The sequence below is a fragment of the Cyanistes caeruleus genome, chromosome 25, assembly GCF_971803275.1.
Source record: "Cyanistes caeruleus chromosome 25, bCyaCae1.hap1.1, whole genome shotgun sequence".
NCBI lineage: Eukaryota > Metazoa > Chordata > Aves > Passeriformes > Paridae > Cyanistes > Cyanistes caeruleus.
Genome location: NC_141725.1, coordinates 3,066,883 through 3,084,677, shown reverse-complemented (window position 1 = coordinate 3,084,677; position 17,795 = coordinate 3,066,883). Strand labels below are relative to the sequence as shown.

At 49.3% G+C, this 17,795-nt stretch overlaps 1 protein-coding gene across 1 annotated transcript in view; it reads left to right on the top strand.

Annotated features, from left to right (window-relative positions):
- INSR (insulin receptor) overlaps positions 1–17,795 on the top strand; it is a 53,882-nt gene that overhangs the window by 25,475 nt on the left and 10,612 nt on the right. Inside the window, exons 3-12 of the mRNA XM_086862758.1 lie at positions 4,772–5,087; positions 6,650–6,795; positions 7,077–7,221; positions 7,462–7,676; positions 9,958–10,084; positions 10,698–10,948; positions 11,285–11,452; positions 12,089–12,290; positions 16,879–17,147; positions 17,346–17,488. Coding sequence (XP_086718884.1) covers positions 4,772–5,087; positions 6,650–6,795; positions 7,077–7,221; positions 7,462–7,676; positions 9,958–10,084; positions 10,698–10,948; positions 11,285–11,452; positions 12,089–12,290; positions 16,879–17,147; positions 17,346–17,488 — 1,982 coding nt within the window. The remainder of the gene's footprint in view (positions 1–4,771; positions 5,088–6,649; positions 6,796–7,076; positions 7,222–7,461; positions 7,677–9,957; positions 10,085–10,697; positions 10,949–11,284; positions 11,453–12,088; positions 12,291–16,878; positions 17,148–17,345; positions 17,489–17,795) is intronic.

Below are 17,795 nucleotides of genomic sequence, written 5' to 3'. Positions count from 1 at the left end.
GCCCAGCCCTGGCACCAGGGCAGCCGTGTCCCAGCCAAAACAAGCCATCTTCAGCCGTGCCAACGCCGGCTCCGCGCCTTCCCCTCCCGCCTGCAAATAACCTACGCCAGTTAAACCCACGGCAGCCCTTCAGCTGCGTTAAATGGCATTAAATTGCACGAGGCTGATGAGGTTTTTGGGTGGTGGTGGTGGTGGTGGGAGGCCGGGGCTGGCCGGGGAGCTGGCAGGGTTAAGGCTGTTTGCCTTGTGCAGATAGCGGGCGGTTGGGTTGGATGCCTCCCCTGCGCAGGCAGCAAATGCATTGGCTGAGGTTGAGGGCGGTTCTCCTGCCGCAGTTGTTTTGTGTCCTGGACTCCGTTGGATCTGGAGCCTCCTAATTGCCTTGTCTGTAATCAAAACAGAGTTTGTGTAAGGCAGGGCAGAGGAGCTGATGGTGCTGAGGAGAGTTTGCTGCTCGCTGCCGGCTCGGCCGCTGGACCCCGGACACCTGTGGTGGCCAAAGGGACCCACGGTGGCCCAGGCTGCCTCCACTGACCCCCATCCACACACATGGGGCTTGTTACTGCACTCGAAAAAGATCACCTTTATTCACAACAAATCACTCCCAAACCCATGTGGTGCCTGGACAGCACATGTGTGGCATCGTGATGTTCGTGTGTGTGTGGTTTAGAATTTGTCCTTAATAAACCGTGTTCCTCTTACCCAACCCAAACCTGGGTGAACACCCACTTCAACTCACCCAGGATGTTGCTATTAAAACCCACCCAGTGGCAGAGAATCCCAAAGGAGCAGCAAAACTTATCCTGAATGGTGTTTTTCCCCCCTCTTTTTTTTGGACAAGTCACCATTTTATTAACAGAAAACAAGAAAAAAGACCCAACACCAAAGTTTTCAGCTTAATTGACTTGCATGTCAAATACTGATCTCCTGGTTACCTGTGCTGGCTCGGGAATGTGTTTACAGCCTCGGTGTGTTTTGTTTCCACCTGGAGCACCACGGGGAAATGGTGAAACACGGCAGCGATCCGGAGGTAGAAATTCCTTTGCGCTGACTCGGCGGCCGCCTGTCCCCCCCAGCTGGGCCTCAGCAGCACCAAGAAATGTCCGTTTGAATCTCTAATCAGAAAGGTTTGGAAGAGGCATTGTTTCCTCAGTGTCGGGAGCCACGCTAGCAGCGAGTTAAATATTTATTCACCCCTTGAACAACAGGTTTGAGCCTCTCTGTTGCTGCGTTTCTCGCCGGGTTTGTTGATGTCAGGCTCTTTGTCAGTTTTGGGACAGGGGTTTTGAACACCCAGTTCCTCCAGATGTGGTGAGGAGCTGTCGTGGCTGTGCTGGGCAGCTTTGTCCTGGTGCTGGTGCTGAACCCATGGCCCTGCAGCAGCTTTTGGGGTGCCCCTATTGAATTGCTGTTCTTTGTCCCCTTGCTTGGGTTTGTGGAGTTCCCTTCGGATTTTCTGGGAAGAATGGGGGGAGTTGGATTTTTCCATGTGCCAATTGTCCAGTGTCCCGTGTCCTGTCTGAGCCTCCCCACATGCCAGAGCTCCCAAAAGGGTCACCTTAGAGTCACGGGATATCCCTCAATATCTGGATATTGAGGGACCCACAAAGATCATCGAGTACAGACCCCCCAACAAGCCCACCCTGAGCATCCCTGAGAGCGCTGTCCAAACGCTCCTGGAGCTCTGGCAGCCTTGGGGCCGGGCCCATTCCCTGGGGAGCCAATTTTTTTGTGCAAAAAGGCAAATCTCTGCGGGCCCTGGCAATTATTGGGGTCGCAGACCTCGGTGGTGAAGGGTTATGAGGTGAACAAATTTATTCAGTGTTGACCTGCAGTGAAAGCACAACGTGGCAGCAAAAAACCCAAACAAAACCCGAGTTTCTGGCCCATCTGAGTCACATAACCTGGAGTAACAGTTGTAAGAAGTCGTAGTGAAGATATTCTGGAGAGGTTTTACACGACTTGAGGTGCTCTCTAGCGTGCAGACTTTGATAATGTCATGACATCTGTTCAGGATCTTGGATAATGAGGATTTGCACAAAATGGTGATTGACAATTTCTGGTCTTGAGTGCTTAATGGAAAAAGAGCTGTTGCCTTGGGTGCTTTGCTTTCTTTGAGCTGTCTTTGAGACATCAAAAGCTCGCGGAACAGGAAAAAGAGAAACGTTAAGAACGGTTTAAAAATAGTTTAATTGTATCTTCTGAAAACCTTTAGAGTGGAGACTTGAGGCGGTTTCTGCCCTGTGAATACTTGCAGCTGAGTTCAAAATGTGTAAATAAGCACAGGGCTTTGAAGATTAGTTTCCATAACAAATTAAATAAAAATATTGTGTGACAGAATGTTAAGTAGGTGCCATGTGTCACCGGGTGCTTTGCATGAGGGCCGGCTTTTCCCCATTACCTGTCTGCTCCTTGGAAAACAAATGCTGTCTTTTGGATACTTTAAACTTTGTAGTTCATGAGCATGATTACTAAGTTTGATACTGGTTTTGGACTAAATTCTGGAATTTTCTGTTGCAAATATTTCTAAGAAACTGCAGCCAAGACACCTGTTGTTAGACTATGCTCGTCTGTGGCCTGGTAAGGAATGTATAACCATTTAAAACATCCATGTATAACCTGACTTTTAAAACAAGCTTCCCATTTTATATTTAGTCTAATGCAAGGTGTTACCTGCAGGTTGCTGCTGTTTGGCTGTTACATTTCAATCAAGTACTGTTTGTGACAGGTTCACAAAATAAGAGCTATTGCTAGAAAAGGGCAAAAAGTTGGTCAGCCTGCAAGGAAATGCATTTGAAACACATTCCTGTGCTTTTTTGTAATGGATGTGTGCTGCACACAGAAAACACCTGCAGTGAAGGACTAACATGGAAGCAAGTAAGATATTTGAGATTAAATTGTCCTTGTGGTAGAATTTCAGCTTTATCCGTTTCATATTTCTTCAAGGGATTTATCAGGCTGGAGCAGACCAGAGGTTGCTCATCTTTACTACTTCATCTACTGCTGCTTATTCCAAGAATGGCATTAACAGCTTTAACACACTTAATTCTACAATCTCCTAACATGGGGCAGTGAGGGATTTTCTTCCTAACACAGCTGGGGATTGGATCATCCAAACGTTGTGCTGTGGATCCCACATGCTGCTCCTTTGGCTGGGTAACACTAGACCACGTTCCACTGCTGGTCTGCTCAGGTGCCTTAACCAGAAATTAGAGAGAACATTTCACCTCTGGACATGGCTGTGTCAGGACCTCCCCAAATAAAGCCCCTCCTGCCTGGACACTGAGTATTGGACAGAAAGCTGGGGAAATGTTGAGGCAGGTGGTGTTAATTCAGAATTTATTGCTGCCTCCCTTCACCAAGGGCGGCTCAGGCAGGGCATCAGGAGCTGTTCAGGTGTTCTCTCAGACAGAACTCTGGTTTGGTGAGGACAAAGGGATGTCTTGATCTGCGTCTTGACAAGTCACAGCTGGATTCTCAAAGGCTGTGAGGATAAGTCCAGGTGCCTGTCCCCCATCTAAAGCCCTTCTCCCTGCTCCTGAAGCCCCCTGCTTGGCGCTGGTGTTGGCTCTTGGAGTGCTGATTTCAGCTCTGTTCTCTTTCCTGACATGGAGTTCCGTGCTGTGTTCTGGGGTACAGAGTTGGATTTAATCATTTCAGCCACATTTGAACCTCTCAGACTGAGGGGCAGGACTGACCTTCCCCCTGGAGCTTCCCTGGCTTTGTTCATCCTGCCCTCCTGCTTCTCCCTGAGTCACTCACAGTGTTTGCTTTCGAGTTCAAAGCCCAAACCGCTCGTTAAAGGTGTTGTGGGGCGCTAAGTAATGAGTAATTAAAAAGAAAACCATAAAAACCTCAAGCAATAACACTCGTGGGTGCTCTTCTTTGTGGACTTGTTGGGAGAATCACTGAAGAGCTCGTGTTGTTGCCAGGGCTTCCTCCAGGAAACCAGGGACAGGGTGATAGACAGATGGGAAGCAAATCCTGATAAAGCTGAAGGGTTGTGTAAAAGTGCTGTTGGACACGTGTTATTTGCAGTACTGCTGTAGGAAACTTCAGCTTTTTTAAACTGAGAAACGAGAATCTTCTGGCTGAAACTGGCTGGGAAGCTCCTGGTTTGGAGTCTCATCACTCCTGAGCTTCAGAAATAACAGCAAAGTCAAAGTCACCAGGGCTCTCCTGGAGCCTCTTAGTGCCAGACCCAGGGAACAGGAACACTCACTTTTCTTCTTTTGAAGATGAGCATTGATGAATTGTGAGGATGAATGATAGGACTTCTCAAAAGTGGTCTTAAAATGTGGAATTTACACTGAGAGGTGGAGATGAGGCAGAATTTGCCCTGACAAGTGGACATGAGGCAGAATTTGCACTGACAGGTGAAGGTGAGGCAGAATTTGCACCAAAAGGTGGAAATGAGGCAGAATTTGCTCCAAAAGGTGGAGATGAGGCAGAATTTGCACTGACAGGTGGAACGAAGCAGAATTTGCTCCAGAAGGTGGAGATGAGGCAGAATTTGCTCCAGAAGGTGGAGATGAGGCAGAATTTGCTCCAAAAGGTGGAGATGAGGCAGAATTTGCTCCAAAAGGTGGAGATGAAGCAGAATTTGCCCTGACAGCTGGAGATGAGGCAGATGCCTGTGCTCCAAGGTTGCCCCTCTGCAAAGGAAGCTCCCAAGGCAGGCAGGAGCAGGTGGCAGAGCTGGGGAGCTCTCAGGGTCACACGTGGCCAGGCCCTGCTGTGGCACTCACCTGTTTGGGTGTTCTCCTCGCAGTCTGTCCCCCGGCCTGCAAGTCCCAGGGCTGCACGGCGGACGGGCAGTGCTGCCACAGCGAGTGCCTCGGCGACTGCACGGAGCCCAACGACCCCGACAAGTGCGTGGCCTGCCGCAACTTCTACCTGGACGGGAGGTGCGTGGACAGCTGCCCCCCCGGGCACTACCGCTTCGAGGGCTGGCGCTGCGTCACCTTCGGCTTCTGCCAGGAGCTGCACAACAAGTGCAAGAACGCCCGGGAGTCGGGGTGCCACGTCATCCACAACAACGAGTGTGTGCACGAGTGTCCCTCGGGGTACATCATGAACTCCAGCAAGTGAGTACCTGGGCTGGGGGGGCCAGGCTGGGCTTTCCTCCCCGCTTGGACGCGGGGTTTGAGGGCTGTGGAAAGACTGGGAGGAGTTTCTGGCATTGGAGAGTCTGTGGCAATCACCTGGTCTGCTTTAATATGATTTACAAACTAATGCCTTGCTAATTCAAGCCATTAAAAGCTCTCCCTGCCATGGGGCGCTAGTTTATTCTTCCCTTGCTTCCTCTCAAGTTTGGAAAAAGTGGGAAAGGGGGATGGAGAGAGGACAGGGAAGAGCATCCGTGAGCTGGAAGGGTCTCAGTGTGGATGGGGGAGCCATGCAGCCCTGCTTCCCTCCCATCTGGAGCAGCCTCAGGCCAGGGAGCTGGGCTGGAAAAGCACAACAGGGAGAGCTGGTGGCTAATGAAGAGAGCTCAGCGTCCTCGCAGCGCTCGTTCTCAGAATATCTGTCCCTCATCCCTGTAATTACTTTCATTGAGCAGGTTCAAGCTGTGCCAGACACAAACGCACAATGTAACAAACAAGTGCAGCACGAATCAAAGCAGGGAACAGCCATTCTGTCTATTCCCAGGGGGTTTTGACAAAGGAATTAAATAATTTATGTTGCTGAGCTGTTTATCACTGAAAACTTGGTTGTTTGTCCTGCAATACCATTCTATATTGTGGTGAGTCAGATTTCCTATGAATATTGGTCACTTTGTGCTCTCTTGTGTTTGCTCCTGCCATAATAATTTCAGGGAATTCACTCTTAACAGGATTTTTTATGCCATTTCCTGTTTTGTTTTTCCAGAGAACGAGCAAGCAGCCCCCAAAGTAGCTGTGCTGCTTGTGCAACAGCCCCGTGGCCTCTCCTGTGCTGTTCCAGGCTGCTGCCAGTGGGACCTCAGAGCTCTGCTCCCTGCTTTTCCTAGAGCATTTCTTTCTCTGAGCTAGCTGGGAACACATTCTTGTGGTGGTGTGACCAGGGCAAGCCATCAGCTCATGCTATTTAAGCAGTATTTCTCCAGAGCACAAAGCACATTCTTGCCTTTTTTTAAAGCAGCACTGTGTGCAGTCCTCAATCAGAGGATTCCCAGATGAAGGGCCAGCTCTGCACTCATCAATTACACATTTGGTTAATGACCTTGAGATGAGTGCTGGGCTGGGGCTTGTTATCTTGAAACCCCTGGGATGGAGAGCACTGGGCAGCATCGTGGCCAGTTCTCTCTTCACAGTAATTCAGGTCACTTCATTTTGTTATGTAGGAAGGGATGGAATCATTCACGTTTGAAGTGTGGAAGTAACAATTTAAGACCACTTAAATTTATCAGCAGTTATTTTCAAGGCTGGGTTGGGTGGGGCTTAGAGCAACCTGCTCCAGTGGAAGATGTGGAAAGGGGTTGGAATGGGATGAGCTTTAAGATCCCTTCCAACTCAAACCATTCCACGATTCCATGACTCTCTTTGGAGCTCCTGAGTGCCGCTCACCGCGAGTGACCCCCACGGCATATTGTCACTCCAAACCCATCACTCTGCTTTTGGGCCCTGCTGGGGCCATCCTGCCTCACTCCTGCTCTGCTGTTTTGCAGCCTGCACTGCACTCCCTGCGCAGGGCCCTGCCCCAAGGTGTGTGACTTCGGCAAGGAGAAGACGATCGACTCGGTGACGTCAGCGCAGGAGCTGCGGGGCTGCACGGTGGTGAACGGCAGCCTGGTCATCAACATCCGCGGGGGAAGTAAGTGAGCACGGCCAGGGAATGGACAGCACAGCCAGAAAAACAGGCACTGCCCTCAGCTGGGGCTCTTCCCTTGCCTGTGACCACCCTCAGACTTAGAGGCACCCAGAGAAATCAGCCCAAAGCAAAGGCTTTCATTGGACGTTTTTTGTTAATTGATTTTTGCAAATTCTCATGAATTGAATGGATGGTGGTTGATGGAATTGGTTGATATGGGTTCTGATGTGGGTGTTTCTCTCTGTGGTACCAGAAAATTCTTCCCAATGTTTTCCTCTCTGTAGATAACATAGCAGCTGAGCTGGAAGCGAACCTTGGCTTGATAGAAGAAATCTCAGGTTACCTAAAAATTCGCCGCTCTTACGCCTTGGTTTCTCTTTCTTTTTTTCGGAAACTCCATCTGATTAGAGGAGAGACACTCGAAGCTGGGTGAGTTCTCTCAAAAGATGCTTTATTTGAACACTTTGAAGTACAAGGAGTGCCAGTTCTAGCAGGGTGATTTGTATTGGGAAACAATTCCCAAGTTATTTTTAAATGTTCCTCTGCCCGTGGCTTGTGCCCTACCAGGGCAGACAATTTACATTCATTTTTCTTTGATGTCTGGATTAGTGCAAAAAGAGTTTTTCATGCATCCCCTCTCAACCCATGTTTTCATTCTTCTGCTTTCAGGAATTACTCTTTTTATGCCTTGGACAACCAGAATCTTCGCCAGCTCTGGGACTGGAGCAAACACAACCTCACTATTGCACGGGGCAAACTCTTCTTCCATTACAACCCCAAGCTGTGCTTGTCAGAAATCCACAAGATGGAAGAGATCTCTGGGACTAAGGGGCGACAGGAGAGGAATGACATTGCCCTGAAGACCAACGGGGATCAGGCCTCGTGTAAGAGTCTCAGAACGCAGCTTTGCTTCCCTTTCCTCTCCCTCTGCTCTCCTCACACGCCTCTTTCTCCCAGCCCAGGATGGTTTTCCATGGCCTGTCCTGGTCCCTTTGGAAAAGCAGCAGATGTGTCCCTTGCCTGTGCACTTGGGACACTGTCACTGTGCCACCAGTAAAAGTCCCCACGGGATCTCCCTCTGGCAGCCTTGGTCCCACAACACCCTGGGAGGTTTTTGGGGCTGGGAGTGTATTTATTGTGTCTTTTTGAAGAGTTTAACACAACATAACCTCAGCCCAGGCTGGGACTTTGTGTTACTGCTGAGTACCTGATTAAAAGTCATAATCTGCTTTTCCCATGTCATGAAGCGACACGGAATAAACACGGGAGAAATGGGATTTCCACCCATCCCTGCGGCCACGTGAGGCAATTGCCATGGCAACAGGCAGAGAAAATTTTCCAACAATTTTTGCAATGCCTCTCTGAGGTTTTTCACCCAACAGTTTTCTTCAGGAACAGCGATCAGGCAGCGCCTGTGTCAGCAAACAGCACAGGGTTGGCTTTATGCTCTTGCTGAAGTGTGCCACTGAAGATGGGGTTCTGCAGACACTTACTTTGTGTCAATACTGCAATAAATGCAGTCCTTCTGCACCCCCAGTCCTGCTGTTCCCTTTCTGTGGCACCAACAGTCCCCTTTCCCTGTTTGTACCAGGGCTGTGTGGTGAGCCAGATTGTGGAATAATCAGGGGCAGAATAACCCAGCTTTGTTCTGAGCTGGTGACGTCTCTCTGCTCTGATTCATTGCTCAGCCCCACAGAGATTCACCTGCACACAGGAGCAGGTGTGAGTGGTCATGGGCCCCTTGCAGCTCAGGATGTTCTGTGGAGGACAGATGACGTGGGGCAGAGGCAGTGACCCATCCGTGCAGTATCCAGCAGTTGTGTTGTGATCCCGGGAGATGCTCGGGCAGGTATTGCCACCAAAAAGCCCAGAATTGACTGAACTGGGATTCCAGATCGTGTCTCACAACCTGCAGGGCAGCTTGGGTCATCCTGTGGCTTCACTGTCCCTCTGCTTTTGGGGACAGCAGGGCCAGAAGAGCCCAAGGTCCTTTCCCACCTGGAACATTGCAGGATTCTGTGATCTCCAGCCCTGTCCTCGTTGCCCCTCGTTGATGTAGCTGTTTGTGAACAGACCTAAAAAGTGAAGATCTTTCAGTTGACTCAGTTTTCTGGTCTGGTTTCCCACATATCAACACAGCCAGGCCAGCACAGTGGGAGAAGGGAGTGCAGTGGCTGTGACCTGAAAACTGGCAGGACCAGTGAAAAACACACGGAGCCTCTGGGGCACCACAGCTCCAGCCTGGGCAGAGGGAAGGAGTACAAGGCAGCAGCTGTCTGTAAAGTTCATCTCCTCTCATGGGACACTGAAAAGCTCTTCCCACATTGGGGATGAACCTGAATTTGGGCAGATCCAGCTCTGCCTGTGGCTGTGAGCAGCTCCTGGGCTGGTGTTTGATGTGAAAGCAGTTGGAAGAGACAGTTGCATTTCTCTTTGCCAGCTTTACCCTCACCCTGCTGAGCTGGTGTCTGTGCCACCCCCACCTCAAACCACAGCTTGCCAGGTTGTTTGGCTTTTTGTTTGCTTTTACACTTCAAGCCCAGCTTTCACATTGGCAGCATCCTGTTTACAAAAATAAAATAGAAAGGGGGAAAAAAAAAAGCCCCTGTTTGTTCTGGATGTGGTGCCAGTGAAATGAATGTTCTTCCTCCTGTTGCAGCTACTGCAGGAATAGCAAATTGAGTCAGAGCCACTTGGGCTGGGGGCACAAAACATGTGCCATGTCCCTTGAGCTCCATCCTCATGCAAACACCCTCCTGTTTGCAGAGGGACCTCACTGCTCCTGGGCAAGGCTGGAAATTCTTCTGCTTCATTTTTGTGGCCTCTTGCCTTCTGTGCAAACCATATTGCTGGGTCCAGCTGTGCAGATCATCATAAAACTGTGAAATGTGTCGCCTTTAGATTTCCCATTCTTTAGAATTTTATTGTTCAGCTCTTCTACAGAGTCATTTTCATGAAATCATAAAAAAATGTAACTCTATGATGGCATCAATACCAGCCACTGATTTGAGGTAGGAATGGCTGCCAAGTAAGATAAGGTTTTACCGGGCAGCTCTTCTCAGTGCCAACATCCTCACATTTATCTTAAACTTCTAAGATAATTAAAAACAAAACTCTTCATTTTTCAGCATTAATAAAACTATTATCATTTCTCACTTGTTACAGGTGAAAACGAACTGCTGAAATTTTCTTCCATTAGGACTTCTCATGACAAGATCCTGCTGAAGTGGGAGCCCTACTGGCCCCCAGATTTCCGTGACCTCCTGGGGTTTATGCTGTTCTACAAGGAGGCGTAAGTGATCCCCCTCAGGTCACAGATCATGGCCTTGTTGGGCTGCCATGAGCAGCAGCTGGGACTGAAATATGGATGTTAAACCTGCTGGATGTTTTTGCTGTAGGCAAAGCTGTTTAGTCTTTGATTTTGTGGCTCCTACACTGAAGTTTCCAGTGATACCCTTCTATAAAAATGTTCATTAAGATTCCTGACTAGTGCACAGTCACAATTCTTCATTTAAGAACAATCCAAACTTCAGTCATTCCTGCTGTTCTGGACACACATACTCGAACCACGGAGTTCCTCATCTCCCCACTATCTCTGCAGGATGTTGAGGGTTTTATCCCCTTTGAGGTGGGAAAGAGTCTTTTAGAATCAAGGTAACCCAGCTGATTTCCATGAGGCTGACAATAATCAGTCTGGATAGAGTTGTTGGCATCATGCGTGGCACAGATCTGTGATGCTGTTGGAGGCCCAAGTAAGAAAGTTCCCAATGCCTCCCTTTCTGAATGAATGAGGTAATTTTACTTTCTCTGAAGGGTAAAGGGTGATAACTTCCAGTGTGTCTTTAGAAATGTTTTTAAGAGCCTGATTGAGGGTTCTGTTAATTTGAGCCTTCTCTTCTCTCAAGTCCCTACCAAAACGTGACCGAGTTCGATGGCCAGGACGCCTGTGGCTCCAACAGCTGGACAGTTGTGGATGTTGATCCCCCACCACGCTCAAACGAGCCCAAAGCCCAGGCCCAGCCAGGGTGGCTCCTGAGGGGCCTGAAGCCATGGACACAATATGCAGTGTTTGTGAAAACCCTGGTCACCTTCTCCGACGAGCGGCGGACGTACGGCGCCAAGAGCGAGATCATCTATGTGCAGACCAACGCCACGGGTCAGTGCAGCACTCTCCTGGGGTGAAAGCAGGCCTAAATAATTCTGCCTGGGGGTTGTGCTAGTCCCATATCCAGGAAACTTCCCACTGCTTTGGTAGGAAGGGATTCCTAAAGCAGGGGTGTGATTCTAGATGGTGCTGATGGGCACTTCTTCTATCCAGTTTGTGCGGCCTCGTGTAGGAATCTTGCAGGCTGGAAGAGACCTCCAGGATCATCCAGCCCAGCCTGGAGGAGCCCACTGGGTGCCAGGGAATGCTTGATTGCTGTAGAAATGGAAATTTGCTGTGCTGGTCCCTGCTTTGCCAGTGACCTCTGTCTCTTCCCTGCCCACGCAGTTCCGTCAGTCCCGTTGGATCCCATATCTGTCTCCAACTCCTCATCCCAAATCATCCTCAAGTGGAAGCCGCCCTCGGAGCCCAACGGGAACATCACACACTACCTGGTGTACTGGCAGCAGCAGGCAGAGGACAGTGAGCTCTATGAGCTTGATTACTGCCTGAAAGGTGAGTGGGTGCTTCTCCCTCCAGGCCTTTCCTTCAGTCTCTCCCAGGATTGCCTGGGGTTTTTGCCTTGGAGCTGCTCGGGGGGTCCAATTCTGCTGGATTCAGGACTGTTCTTCTAGAATCAGCTCTGTCCCTCCCTATTCTGTTACATTAGGTGCTACTGCAAAAGGTCTAAAAATGCTTTTTACAAAGTAATCACATGTTTTTTCCTTTGGGGATCTCCCTTCTGCCCTTGCTCCTTTTAAACTGAATTCTAAGTTTAACAGCAATAATGGGGACAGCAACGTTAAAAATTTCCATGCTGCTGGAGCTCAGGGCCAGGTTAATTTTTGAAGGCAGCTGGTACCTGGTTTGGAATTCCTTGAGAACACAGAATTTCACTGAGGACTTCCAAAATCTCCCCTGCTGCTCTGTTACCTCAGCTGGGATAAAGCAGCATCCAAGCTCCATTTCAAAAATAGCATTTCTGAAATAAAGGCCTGACAGAAAAGAGGGAACTGCTCAGCCCTGGATGTGAAATATGGGATGCCCAAATGTGCCATGAATCCTGTGTACACTGGTTTGGGATCCTTTTGTAGGGTCAGACATCTTCTGCCAAGACAGGCACGAGTGACACTGAAACTGTTTTGTCCCCAGGATTAAAGCTGCCATCAAGGACGTGGTCTCCTCCTTTTGAATCCGAAGACCCCCAGAAGTATAATCAGAGTGAAGCTGAGGATGTCAGTGGGGAATGTTGTTCCTGCCCTAAAACAGACTCCCAGATCCAGAAGGAGCTGGAGGAATCTGCTTTCCGCAAGACCTTCGAGAATTATCTCCACAATGAGGTTTTTGTGCCCAGGTGAGAGCATCAAACAGGCCTGTCCAGGGGTCAGGGGGAGGGAAATGTAATTGAGGATTAAATAAAAATACCAGGTTGGACACAGCCACTTTGCCAGGCTTCCATGAGCCTGTCTAGTCCAGCTGGATATGGGTGTTGGAATAGGGAAAGCTGAGCACCTACCATGGATGTTCCTGCAGATTGAGAAGATCCTGCTTTCATTTCCTGTCCCTGAACTCTCCTCAGCTCAAGAATAAAGTGAGAATCCTTAACAAACAGCCTGCAGCTTGTCTGGCATCAGATGATGCCAAAAATAGCGATTTTCTTTTCCTGTCTTGAAATTTTGTGGTCAAGTTTTTCATTGAGCTGAAAAGAAAGGAAAAGGGCAGTTTACCAGGCCACAGCCTCGTCCTTCAGCGTGGTATTTGTGGTCTCCCTTCACTTAGTGTGGGAAATGCCTCCAATACCATGAGGAATGTGAGTGCTGTGGGTGGTGAATGTCCTGTTTTGAGTGGCACACTGGGTGTCACATTAGGTGGTGTTGAATGTCTTCACACTTCATCTGCAGCTCAGGGAGGAAGTGCTGGGGAGCAGGGTAGAATCTGTGGTGATTTACCCTCTTCCCTGTCATGTTTTGTGCTCTAAGTTTATTCTCTGCTTGCTGCCCTCAGCCAACAAACCTGCATTTGCAGCTGCCTGACAAAAGCTGGGTCACTGCACTTGAGTGTTGTCCCTGTTAAAGCATCCCTGGTGTTCCTTGCCCTGGTGCCTGCAGTCCTCACCTGGAAGCTTGGGCAGAGCCCCTCCTTTTGCTGTTCCCTGGCTGTTGGTACCCATCAGGATGAGCTCCAGTGTGCCAGAGGGTGCCAGGACATGACATACTCCAAAGCAGAAGAAATCCAAGCCATGTGCAAAAGCCAAACTCCTCCTGATGTAGGCAGACAATTCTGACAGTCTGATTTTTTTCTTTTTTTTTTTTCCCCCCTTTTTTCCCCACCACACCCAATTTTATTGTGCAGCCAGCCCAGGATGCTTCTCAGGCCAGTTTCTGGGGTATGTATGTTGGAAGAAACCAATCACCAGGATGTGCCACCTTGTCAGCCTCCCAAGGAAGAAATCCCCACATCCCATGGCCAACTAATCCTCTAAAACAAGGCAGTGGTGAAGAGCCCTCCCTGCTGCCACGTGCCCTGCTTGTCTTCCCTGGCAGGCTCCAGGCTGTCGCCACATAAATCAGAATTCTTTTTCCTGTGAATACTGTGCTATCACCTGCTCACAGAGCCTGGCAGAGAGCAGGGAGTGTGCTTTACTTCAGGTGCTTTTTTGGTGGCTCCTGAGAGTTCAGTGACCTCTCCTGAGGTGCTGTGTGGCCTCTCCTGTGGAGGGAAGGAACTTGTCAGTCATGGGAGGAATCTCAGGGATGAGGCCAGCAGGGAACACGAGATGCCAGGGGAGCAGAATCACAGCAGTTTCTGCCTGATGTCTCCTTGCTTTCCATGTGCCATTTCTCCCCTCCTGCCCTGTTCCCAGCAATCTGATCCCTGGGCAGGATCCAGCCTTAGTCCAGGGCTGACCTCACCCCTCTGGAAATCACAGTTCCTTCCCCCTGGGCACGTTGATGACCCCCTCCAGGAGCCACTGTCACAACTCCTGGGGGTCAGTTTTCTCTGGCAGTGACAAAAAACCAAATGAGAAGTTCAGGAATGTTCCTCTGCGCAGGCAGAGCTGGCAGTGTCTCACACCAGATCCCCTTTGGAGTTGAACAAAGTGGCCATCAGAAGCTGATGCTTTGTTTCTTCTTTCCTGTGTTATTTGCTCTCATTTTGGAGGAGTTGTGCACGGGTTGGAGCTCAGGGCTGGTTACACCCTGGAACAGGAGTCTCCATCCCTGGAGATGGTCCAACATGGTCCTGAGCTCCAGCTGCCCCTGCTTTGGGCCAGGGGCTCAGCTCAGACAATCCCAGAGGAGGATTCCAGCCTCACCCCTCCATGATTCTGTGGGAAGCAGGAGGAGATTTCAGTCCTGAGAGGCAGAGGGGAGCTCAGTGGCTGTTCAGGGTGTCATTCCAGGTATTCCCTCCTTCACCACTGCAGCAAGAGCAGGAGCAGCCCCAGTTCTGTCTCACACTTTTGTGCCATTCCCCAATATTCTTGGGGAGCAAGATCTGAGGAATGACTCACTTTAAAAGTGATTGTTTTCCCCTGCATTTCCCAATTCAATTAATTGTACAGACAAATCTAAAATGCTTTTGCCAGTCCAGCTGACCTGGGGTAGTTTCAGGGTGTGGAACAGCTTGGCTTAAGGTACCAAAGGCATTGCTGGAATCCCCCAGCACAGGCCATACTGTGTGTGCTGAGGTGTCACTTTGTCACCTCTGAGAACAGGAGGAACCTGGACCTGAGGGTTTCACAGGAAACTCCCTGGAGCTGCTGAGATGGCCTCAATGCAAATTACACTGGAACAACTCTGAGAAGAATCAGATGTTTGAAAATACAGAGAATTTGGCAAGAAAATTGCTGCAAATCCAGGATAATAAATAGGGGAAGATTGGGGATTTACAGCTTCAAAAGCTTGTCTTAACTTTCTGTGACTTGAGAAGGAAGGAATTCTTGCATTTTATTCTGTGTTGCATCAGTGGTCACATTACTGTTTTACTCGTGAAAAACAAAATTCCCTTGAACACGAGGATCAGCTGAATTCACACTTGATAAACAGAGGGTGTAGCTTTGCTTTTATGCAAACCAGGTCCTGATTGACCAAAAGGAATCCTTCCCAAGGAGGGAGGTGGCATGACCCAGAGCTGGGTCCCTGAACTCTGCCCCATCCTGAGGGGACCCTGCTCACAGCACCACACAGGCAGAGTGAACAACAGCTCCAAAAGGAGTTAATTAGTAATTAAGAAAGAGAAAACTTAAAACTGGAATGTGCCTGCTGAACCTGCTATTTGCCATCCTGCTTTGTCATCAGGTGGATGAATATTCTGCAGGAAGGAATTGTTGGCTGGGAGGGTGGGCAGGCCCTGGCACAGGGTGCCCAGAGCAGCTGTGGCTGCCCCTGGATCCCTGGCAGTGCCCAAGGCCAGGCTGGACGGGGCTTGGAGCAGCCTGGGATGGTGGGAGGTGTCCCTGCCATGGCAGGGGTGGCACTGGATGGACTTTGAGGTCCATTCCAACCCAAACCATTCTGTGATGATGACAATTCTGTGGATATTTGTGTTGTGTTGTGTGCAGCCCGGTGTTTACTTTGAGGACATCTCAAACTTTTCTTTCTGGCTGGTGGCTTGGAGGCGAAACAGCAGCAGGGAAGGCAGAGGGAAGCAAGGAAGATGGCAGAGACCTGTCCCTGCTGGGGCTGGGGCTGGCCATGGCCCGGTGGTCAGAGGTGGCAGTGGAAAGTTCAGTTCAGCAGCAAAGATTTGCTTCAACAGCTTGTTACATTTTTAGAGCTTGGAGATGCCTCAAGTGTGGGTTCAGATCAGGTCACTCTTTGTACCCTTTAATAGCTGCACACACATGCACACACACACAAAAAGATCATCACCCCCTTAAAATACATGGTCTGGATTTCAACTGGCATTAATTCCTTTTGTGTAACTGAATACAGTTACTGATTCACCACCTTGGTTAGTTCCCGACCTGGAATTCCCCATGGCAAATGTATGGCAGCACATCAGAGTGTTAGATTGTGACTTTTGTTTTGGTACTGATCCCTTCCTCTTCATTTTTTATTTGTTTTTTGGGCCAAGAAAATGAAATTTTTGAATGCTTCTTAATTCTGTTGAATTTATTCTGCTTATTTGCTAACGCAGCCTGACATTAAAGCTGGCTGGTGGCACTCAGGTGCAAAGACAGGGAAGGTGACAGGCATACACTGCATGTGCTGGTTTTACAAGTGAAAAAATTGGATTTTCAGGCTGAAATGCAATAGCTTGATGAGCAACAACATTTGGTTTACAAAACCACACCATGAATATGTAATCAGAATCATGAGTTCTAAATGCATGCCTTGAAAAGGACTTAATAGATTTGATCTCTTGGGAAAAGGTTAAAATGCTTTGTATATCCATCGAGGCTCAGCCTTTGGGGTGAGAGTAGCAAATGTATTCCAGAGAGCTGGGAGAGTGGCCTTTTGCTTTATAAATGCAAGTTAGTGACACTTGGGATATGTGGCACATCTGAGGTCACCAGAGTCGGGGCCGTGGCGTGACCTGGTGTGCTCGGAGCTGCAGCGGGTGGGAGCTGAACTGCAAAGCATTGCAACCCTGCCCGAGGCATCCGTGAGGCAACCTGGTAAACTTAGACTCAGCTGAGAGACCCAGAGCAACTTGAATTCTCAAGCAGATACTTGAAGCTTGGATTGGTTTATTTTTATTTTATCTCCCCGTGTGCAGTTGTGCAGGGAGAAGAGTCAGGGGGATACAGAATTTTGTAAGGATGCATGTCTTGGTTAAAAAAAAACCAAAACAACCAAAATCCTGAATTTCTGTGTTTCATTGTAAATACCAGGGTTCAGTTTGAGTTTTCTCTGAGCACTCTGAGCTCTCCAATTTTAACTTTTCCTTTTCACCTGGATGTGATGACATTGACTACAACAACTCACGTTTAACAGGCCATCAAGAAAACGAAGAGACCTTGGCTCCGTGGCAAACGCCACCGTGGTGTTACCCACCATCCCATCCTCTCCCAACAATTCAGCAGCAGCTGAGGGTGCAGAGGAGCAGAAACCTTTTGAGAAAGTGCTGTCCAAGGAGTCACTGGTGATCTCGGGGCTGCGACACTTCACCGGGTACCGCATCGAGCTGCACGCCTGCAACCACGATGCCCAGGAGTCCCGCTGCAGCGTGGCAGCTTATGTCAGTGCCAGGACCATGCCAGAAGGTGATTCTCTTCCCTGAGCCCTGCTGTGCCTTGGTGGCTGTTCCCAAAATGCTGCTTTTCCTGTGGGAGGCAGCTGCAAAATATATTATATATTGCCATCCTTATGTCCTGGTGGGAAAAGAGGATGGATGAGGTATTGGCAGGTGTGAATTTTGCCTGAAGACACGAAACTAAACCTGATCTTGAACTTGGTTCTAGCTAAGGCTGATGACATTGTTGGCCCAGTTTCCCATGAGCTGGTGGAGAAGAACACTGTGCATCTCAAGTGGCAGGAGCCAAAGGAGCCCAACGGCCTCATCGTGCTCTACGAGGTGAACTACGGGCGGCTTGGGGAGACAGAGGTGAGAGGTTCTGCTTTCACAGCACCTTTGGAGAAGTGGCTCCTCCTGGGAGCCCAGGGCTCCTTAGGATTTGACAGTCCTTGTTTGGGTTTCCTGGTGCAGAACTAATGGAATACAAAACTTCACTGGTGAATTTGTCTCCTCTGGAAGCCTGTGATGACATCAGGAAATAATCTGCCTCTGTGGTGCCCGGTGGCTCAGCAAGTTTAGCTGATTTACCAACTTTCTGCATGGAGCTTTGTGGAAATGTTCCTTCACAGAACAGAAACCCCACATTGCTGTGTCTCAGATGAAAGGCCATAAGTTG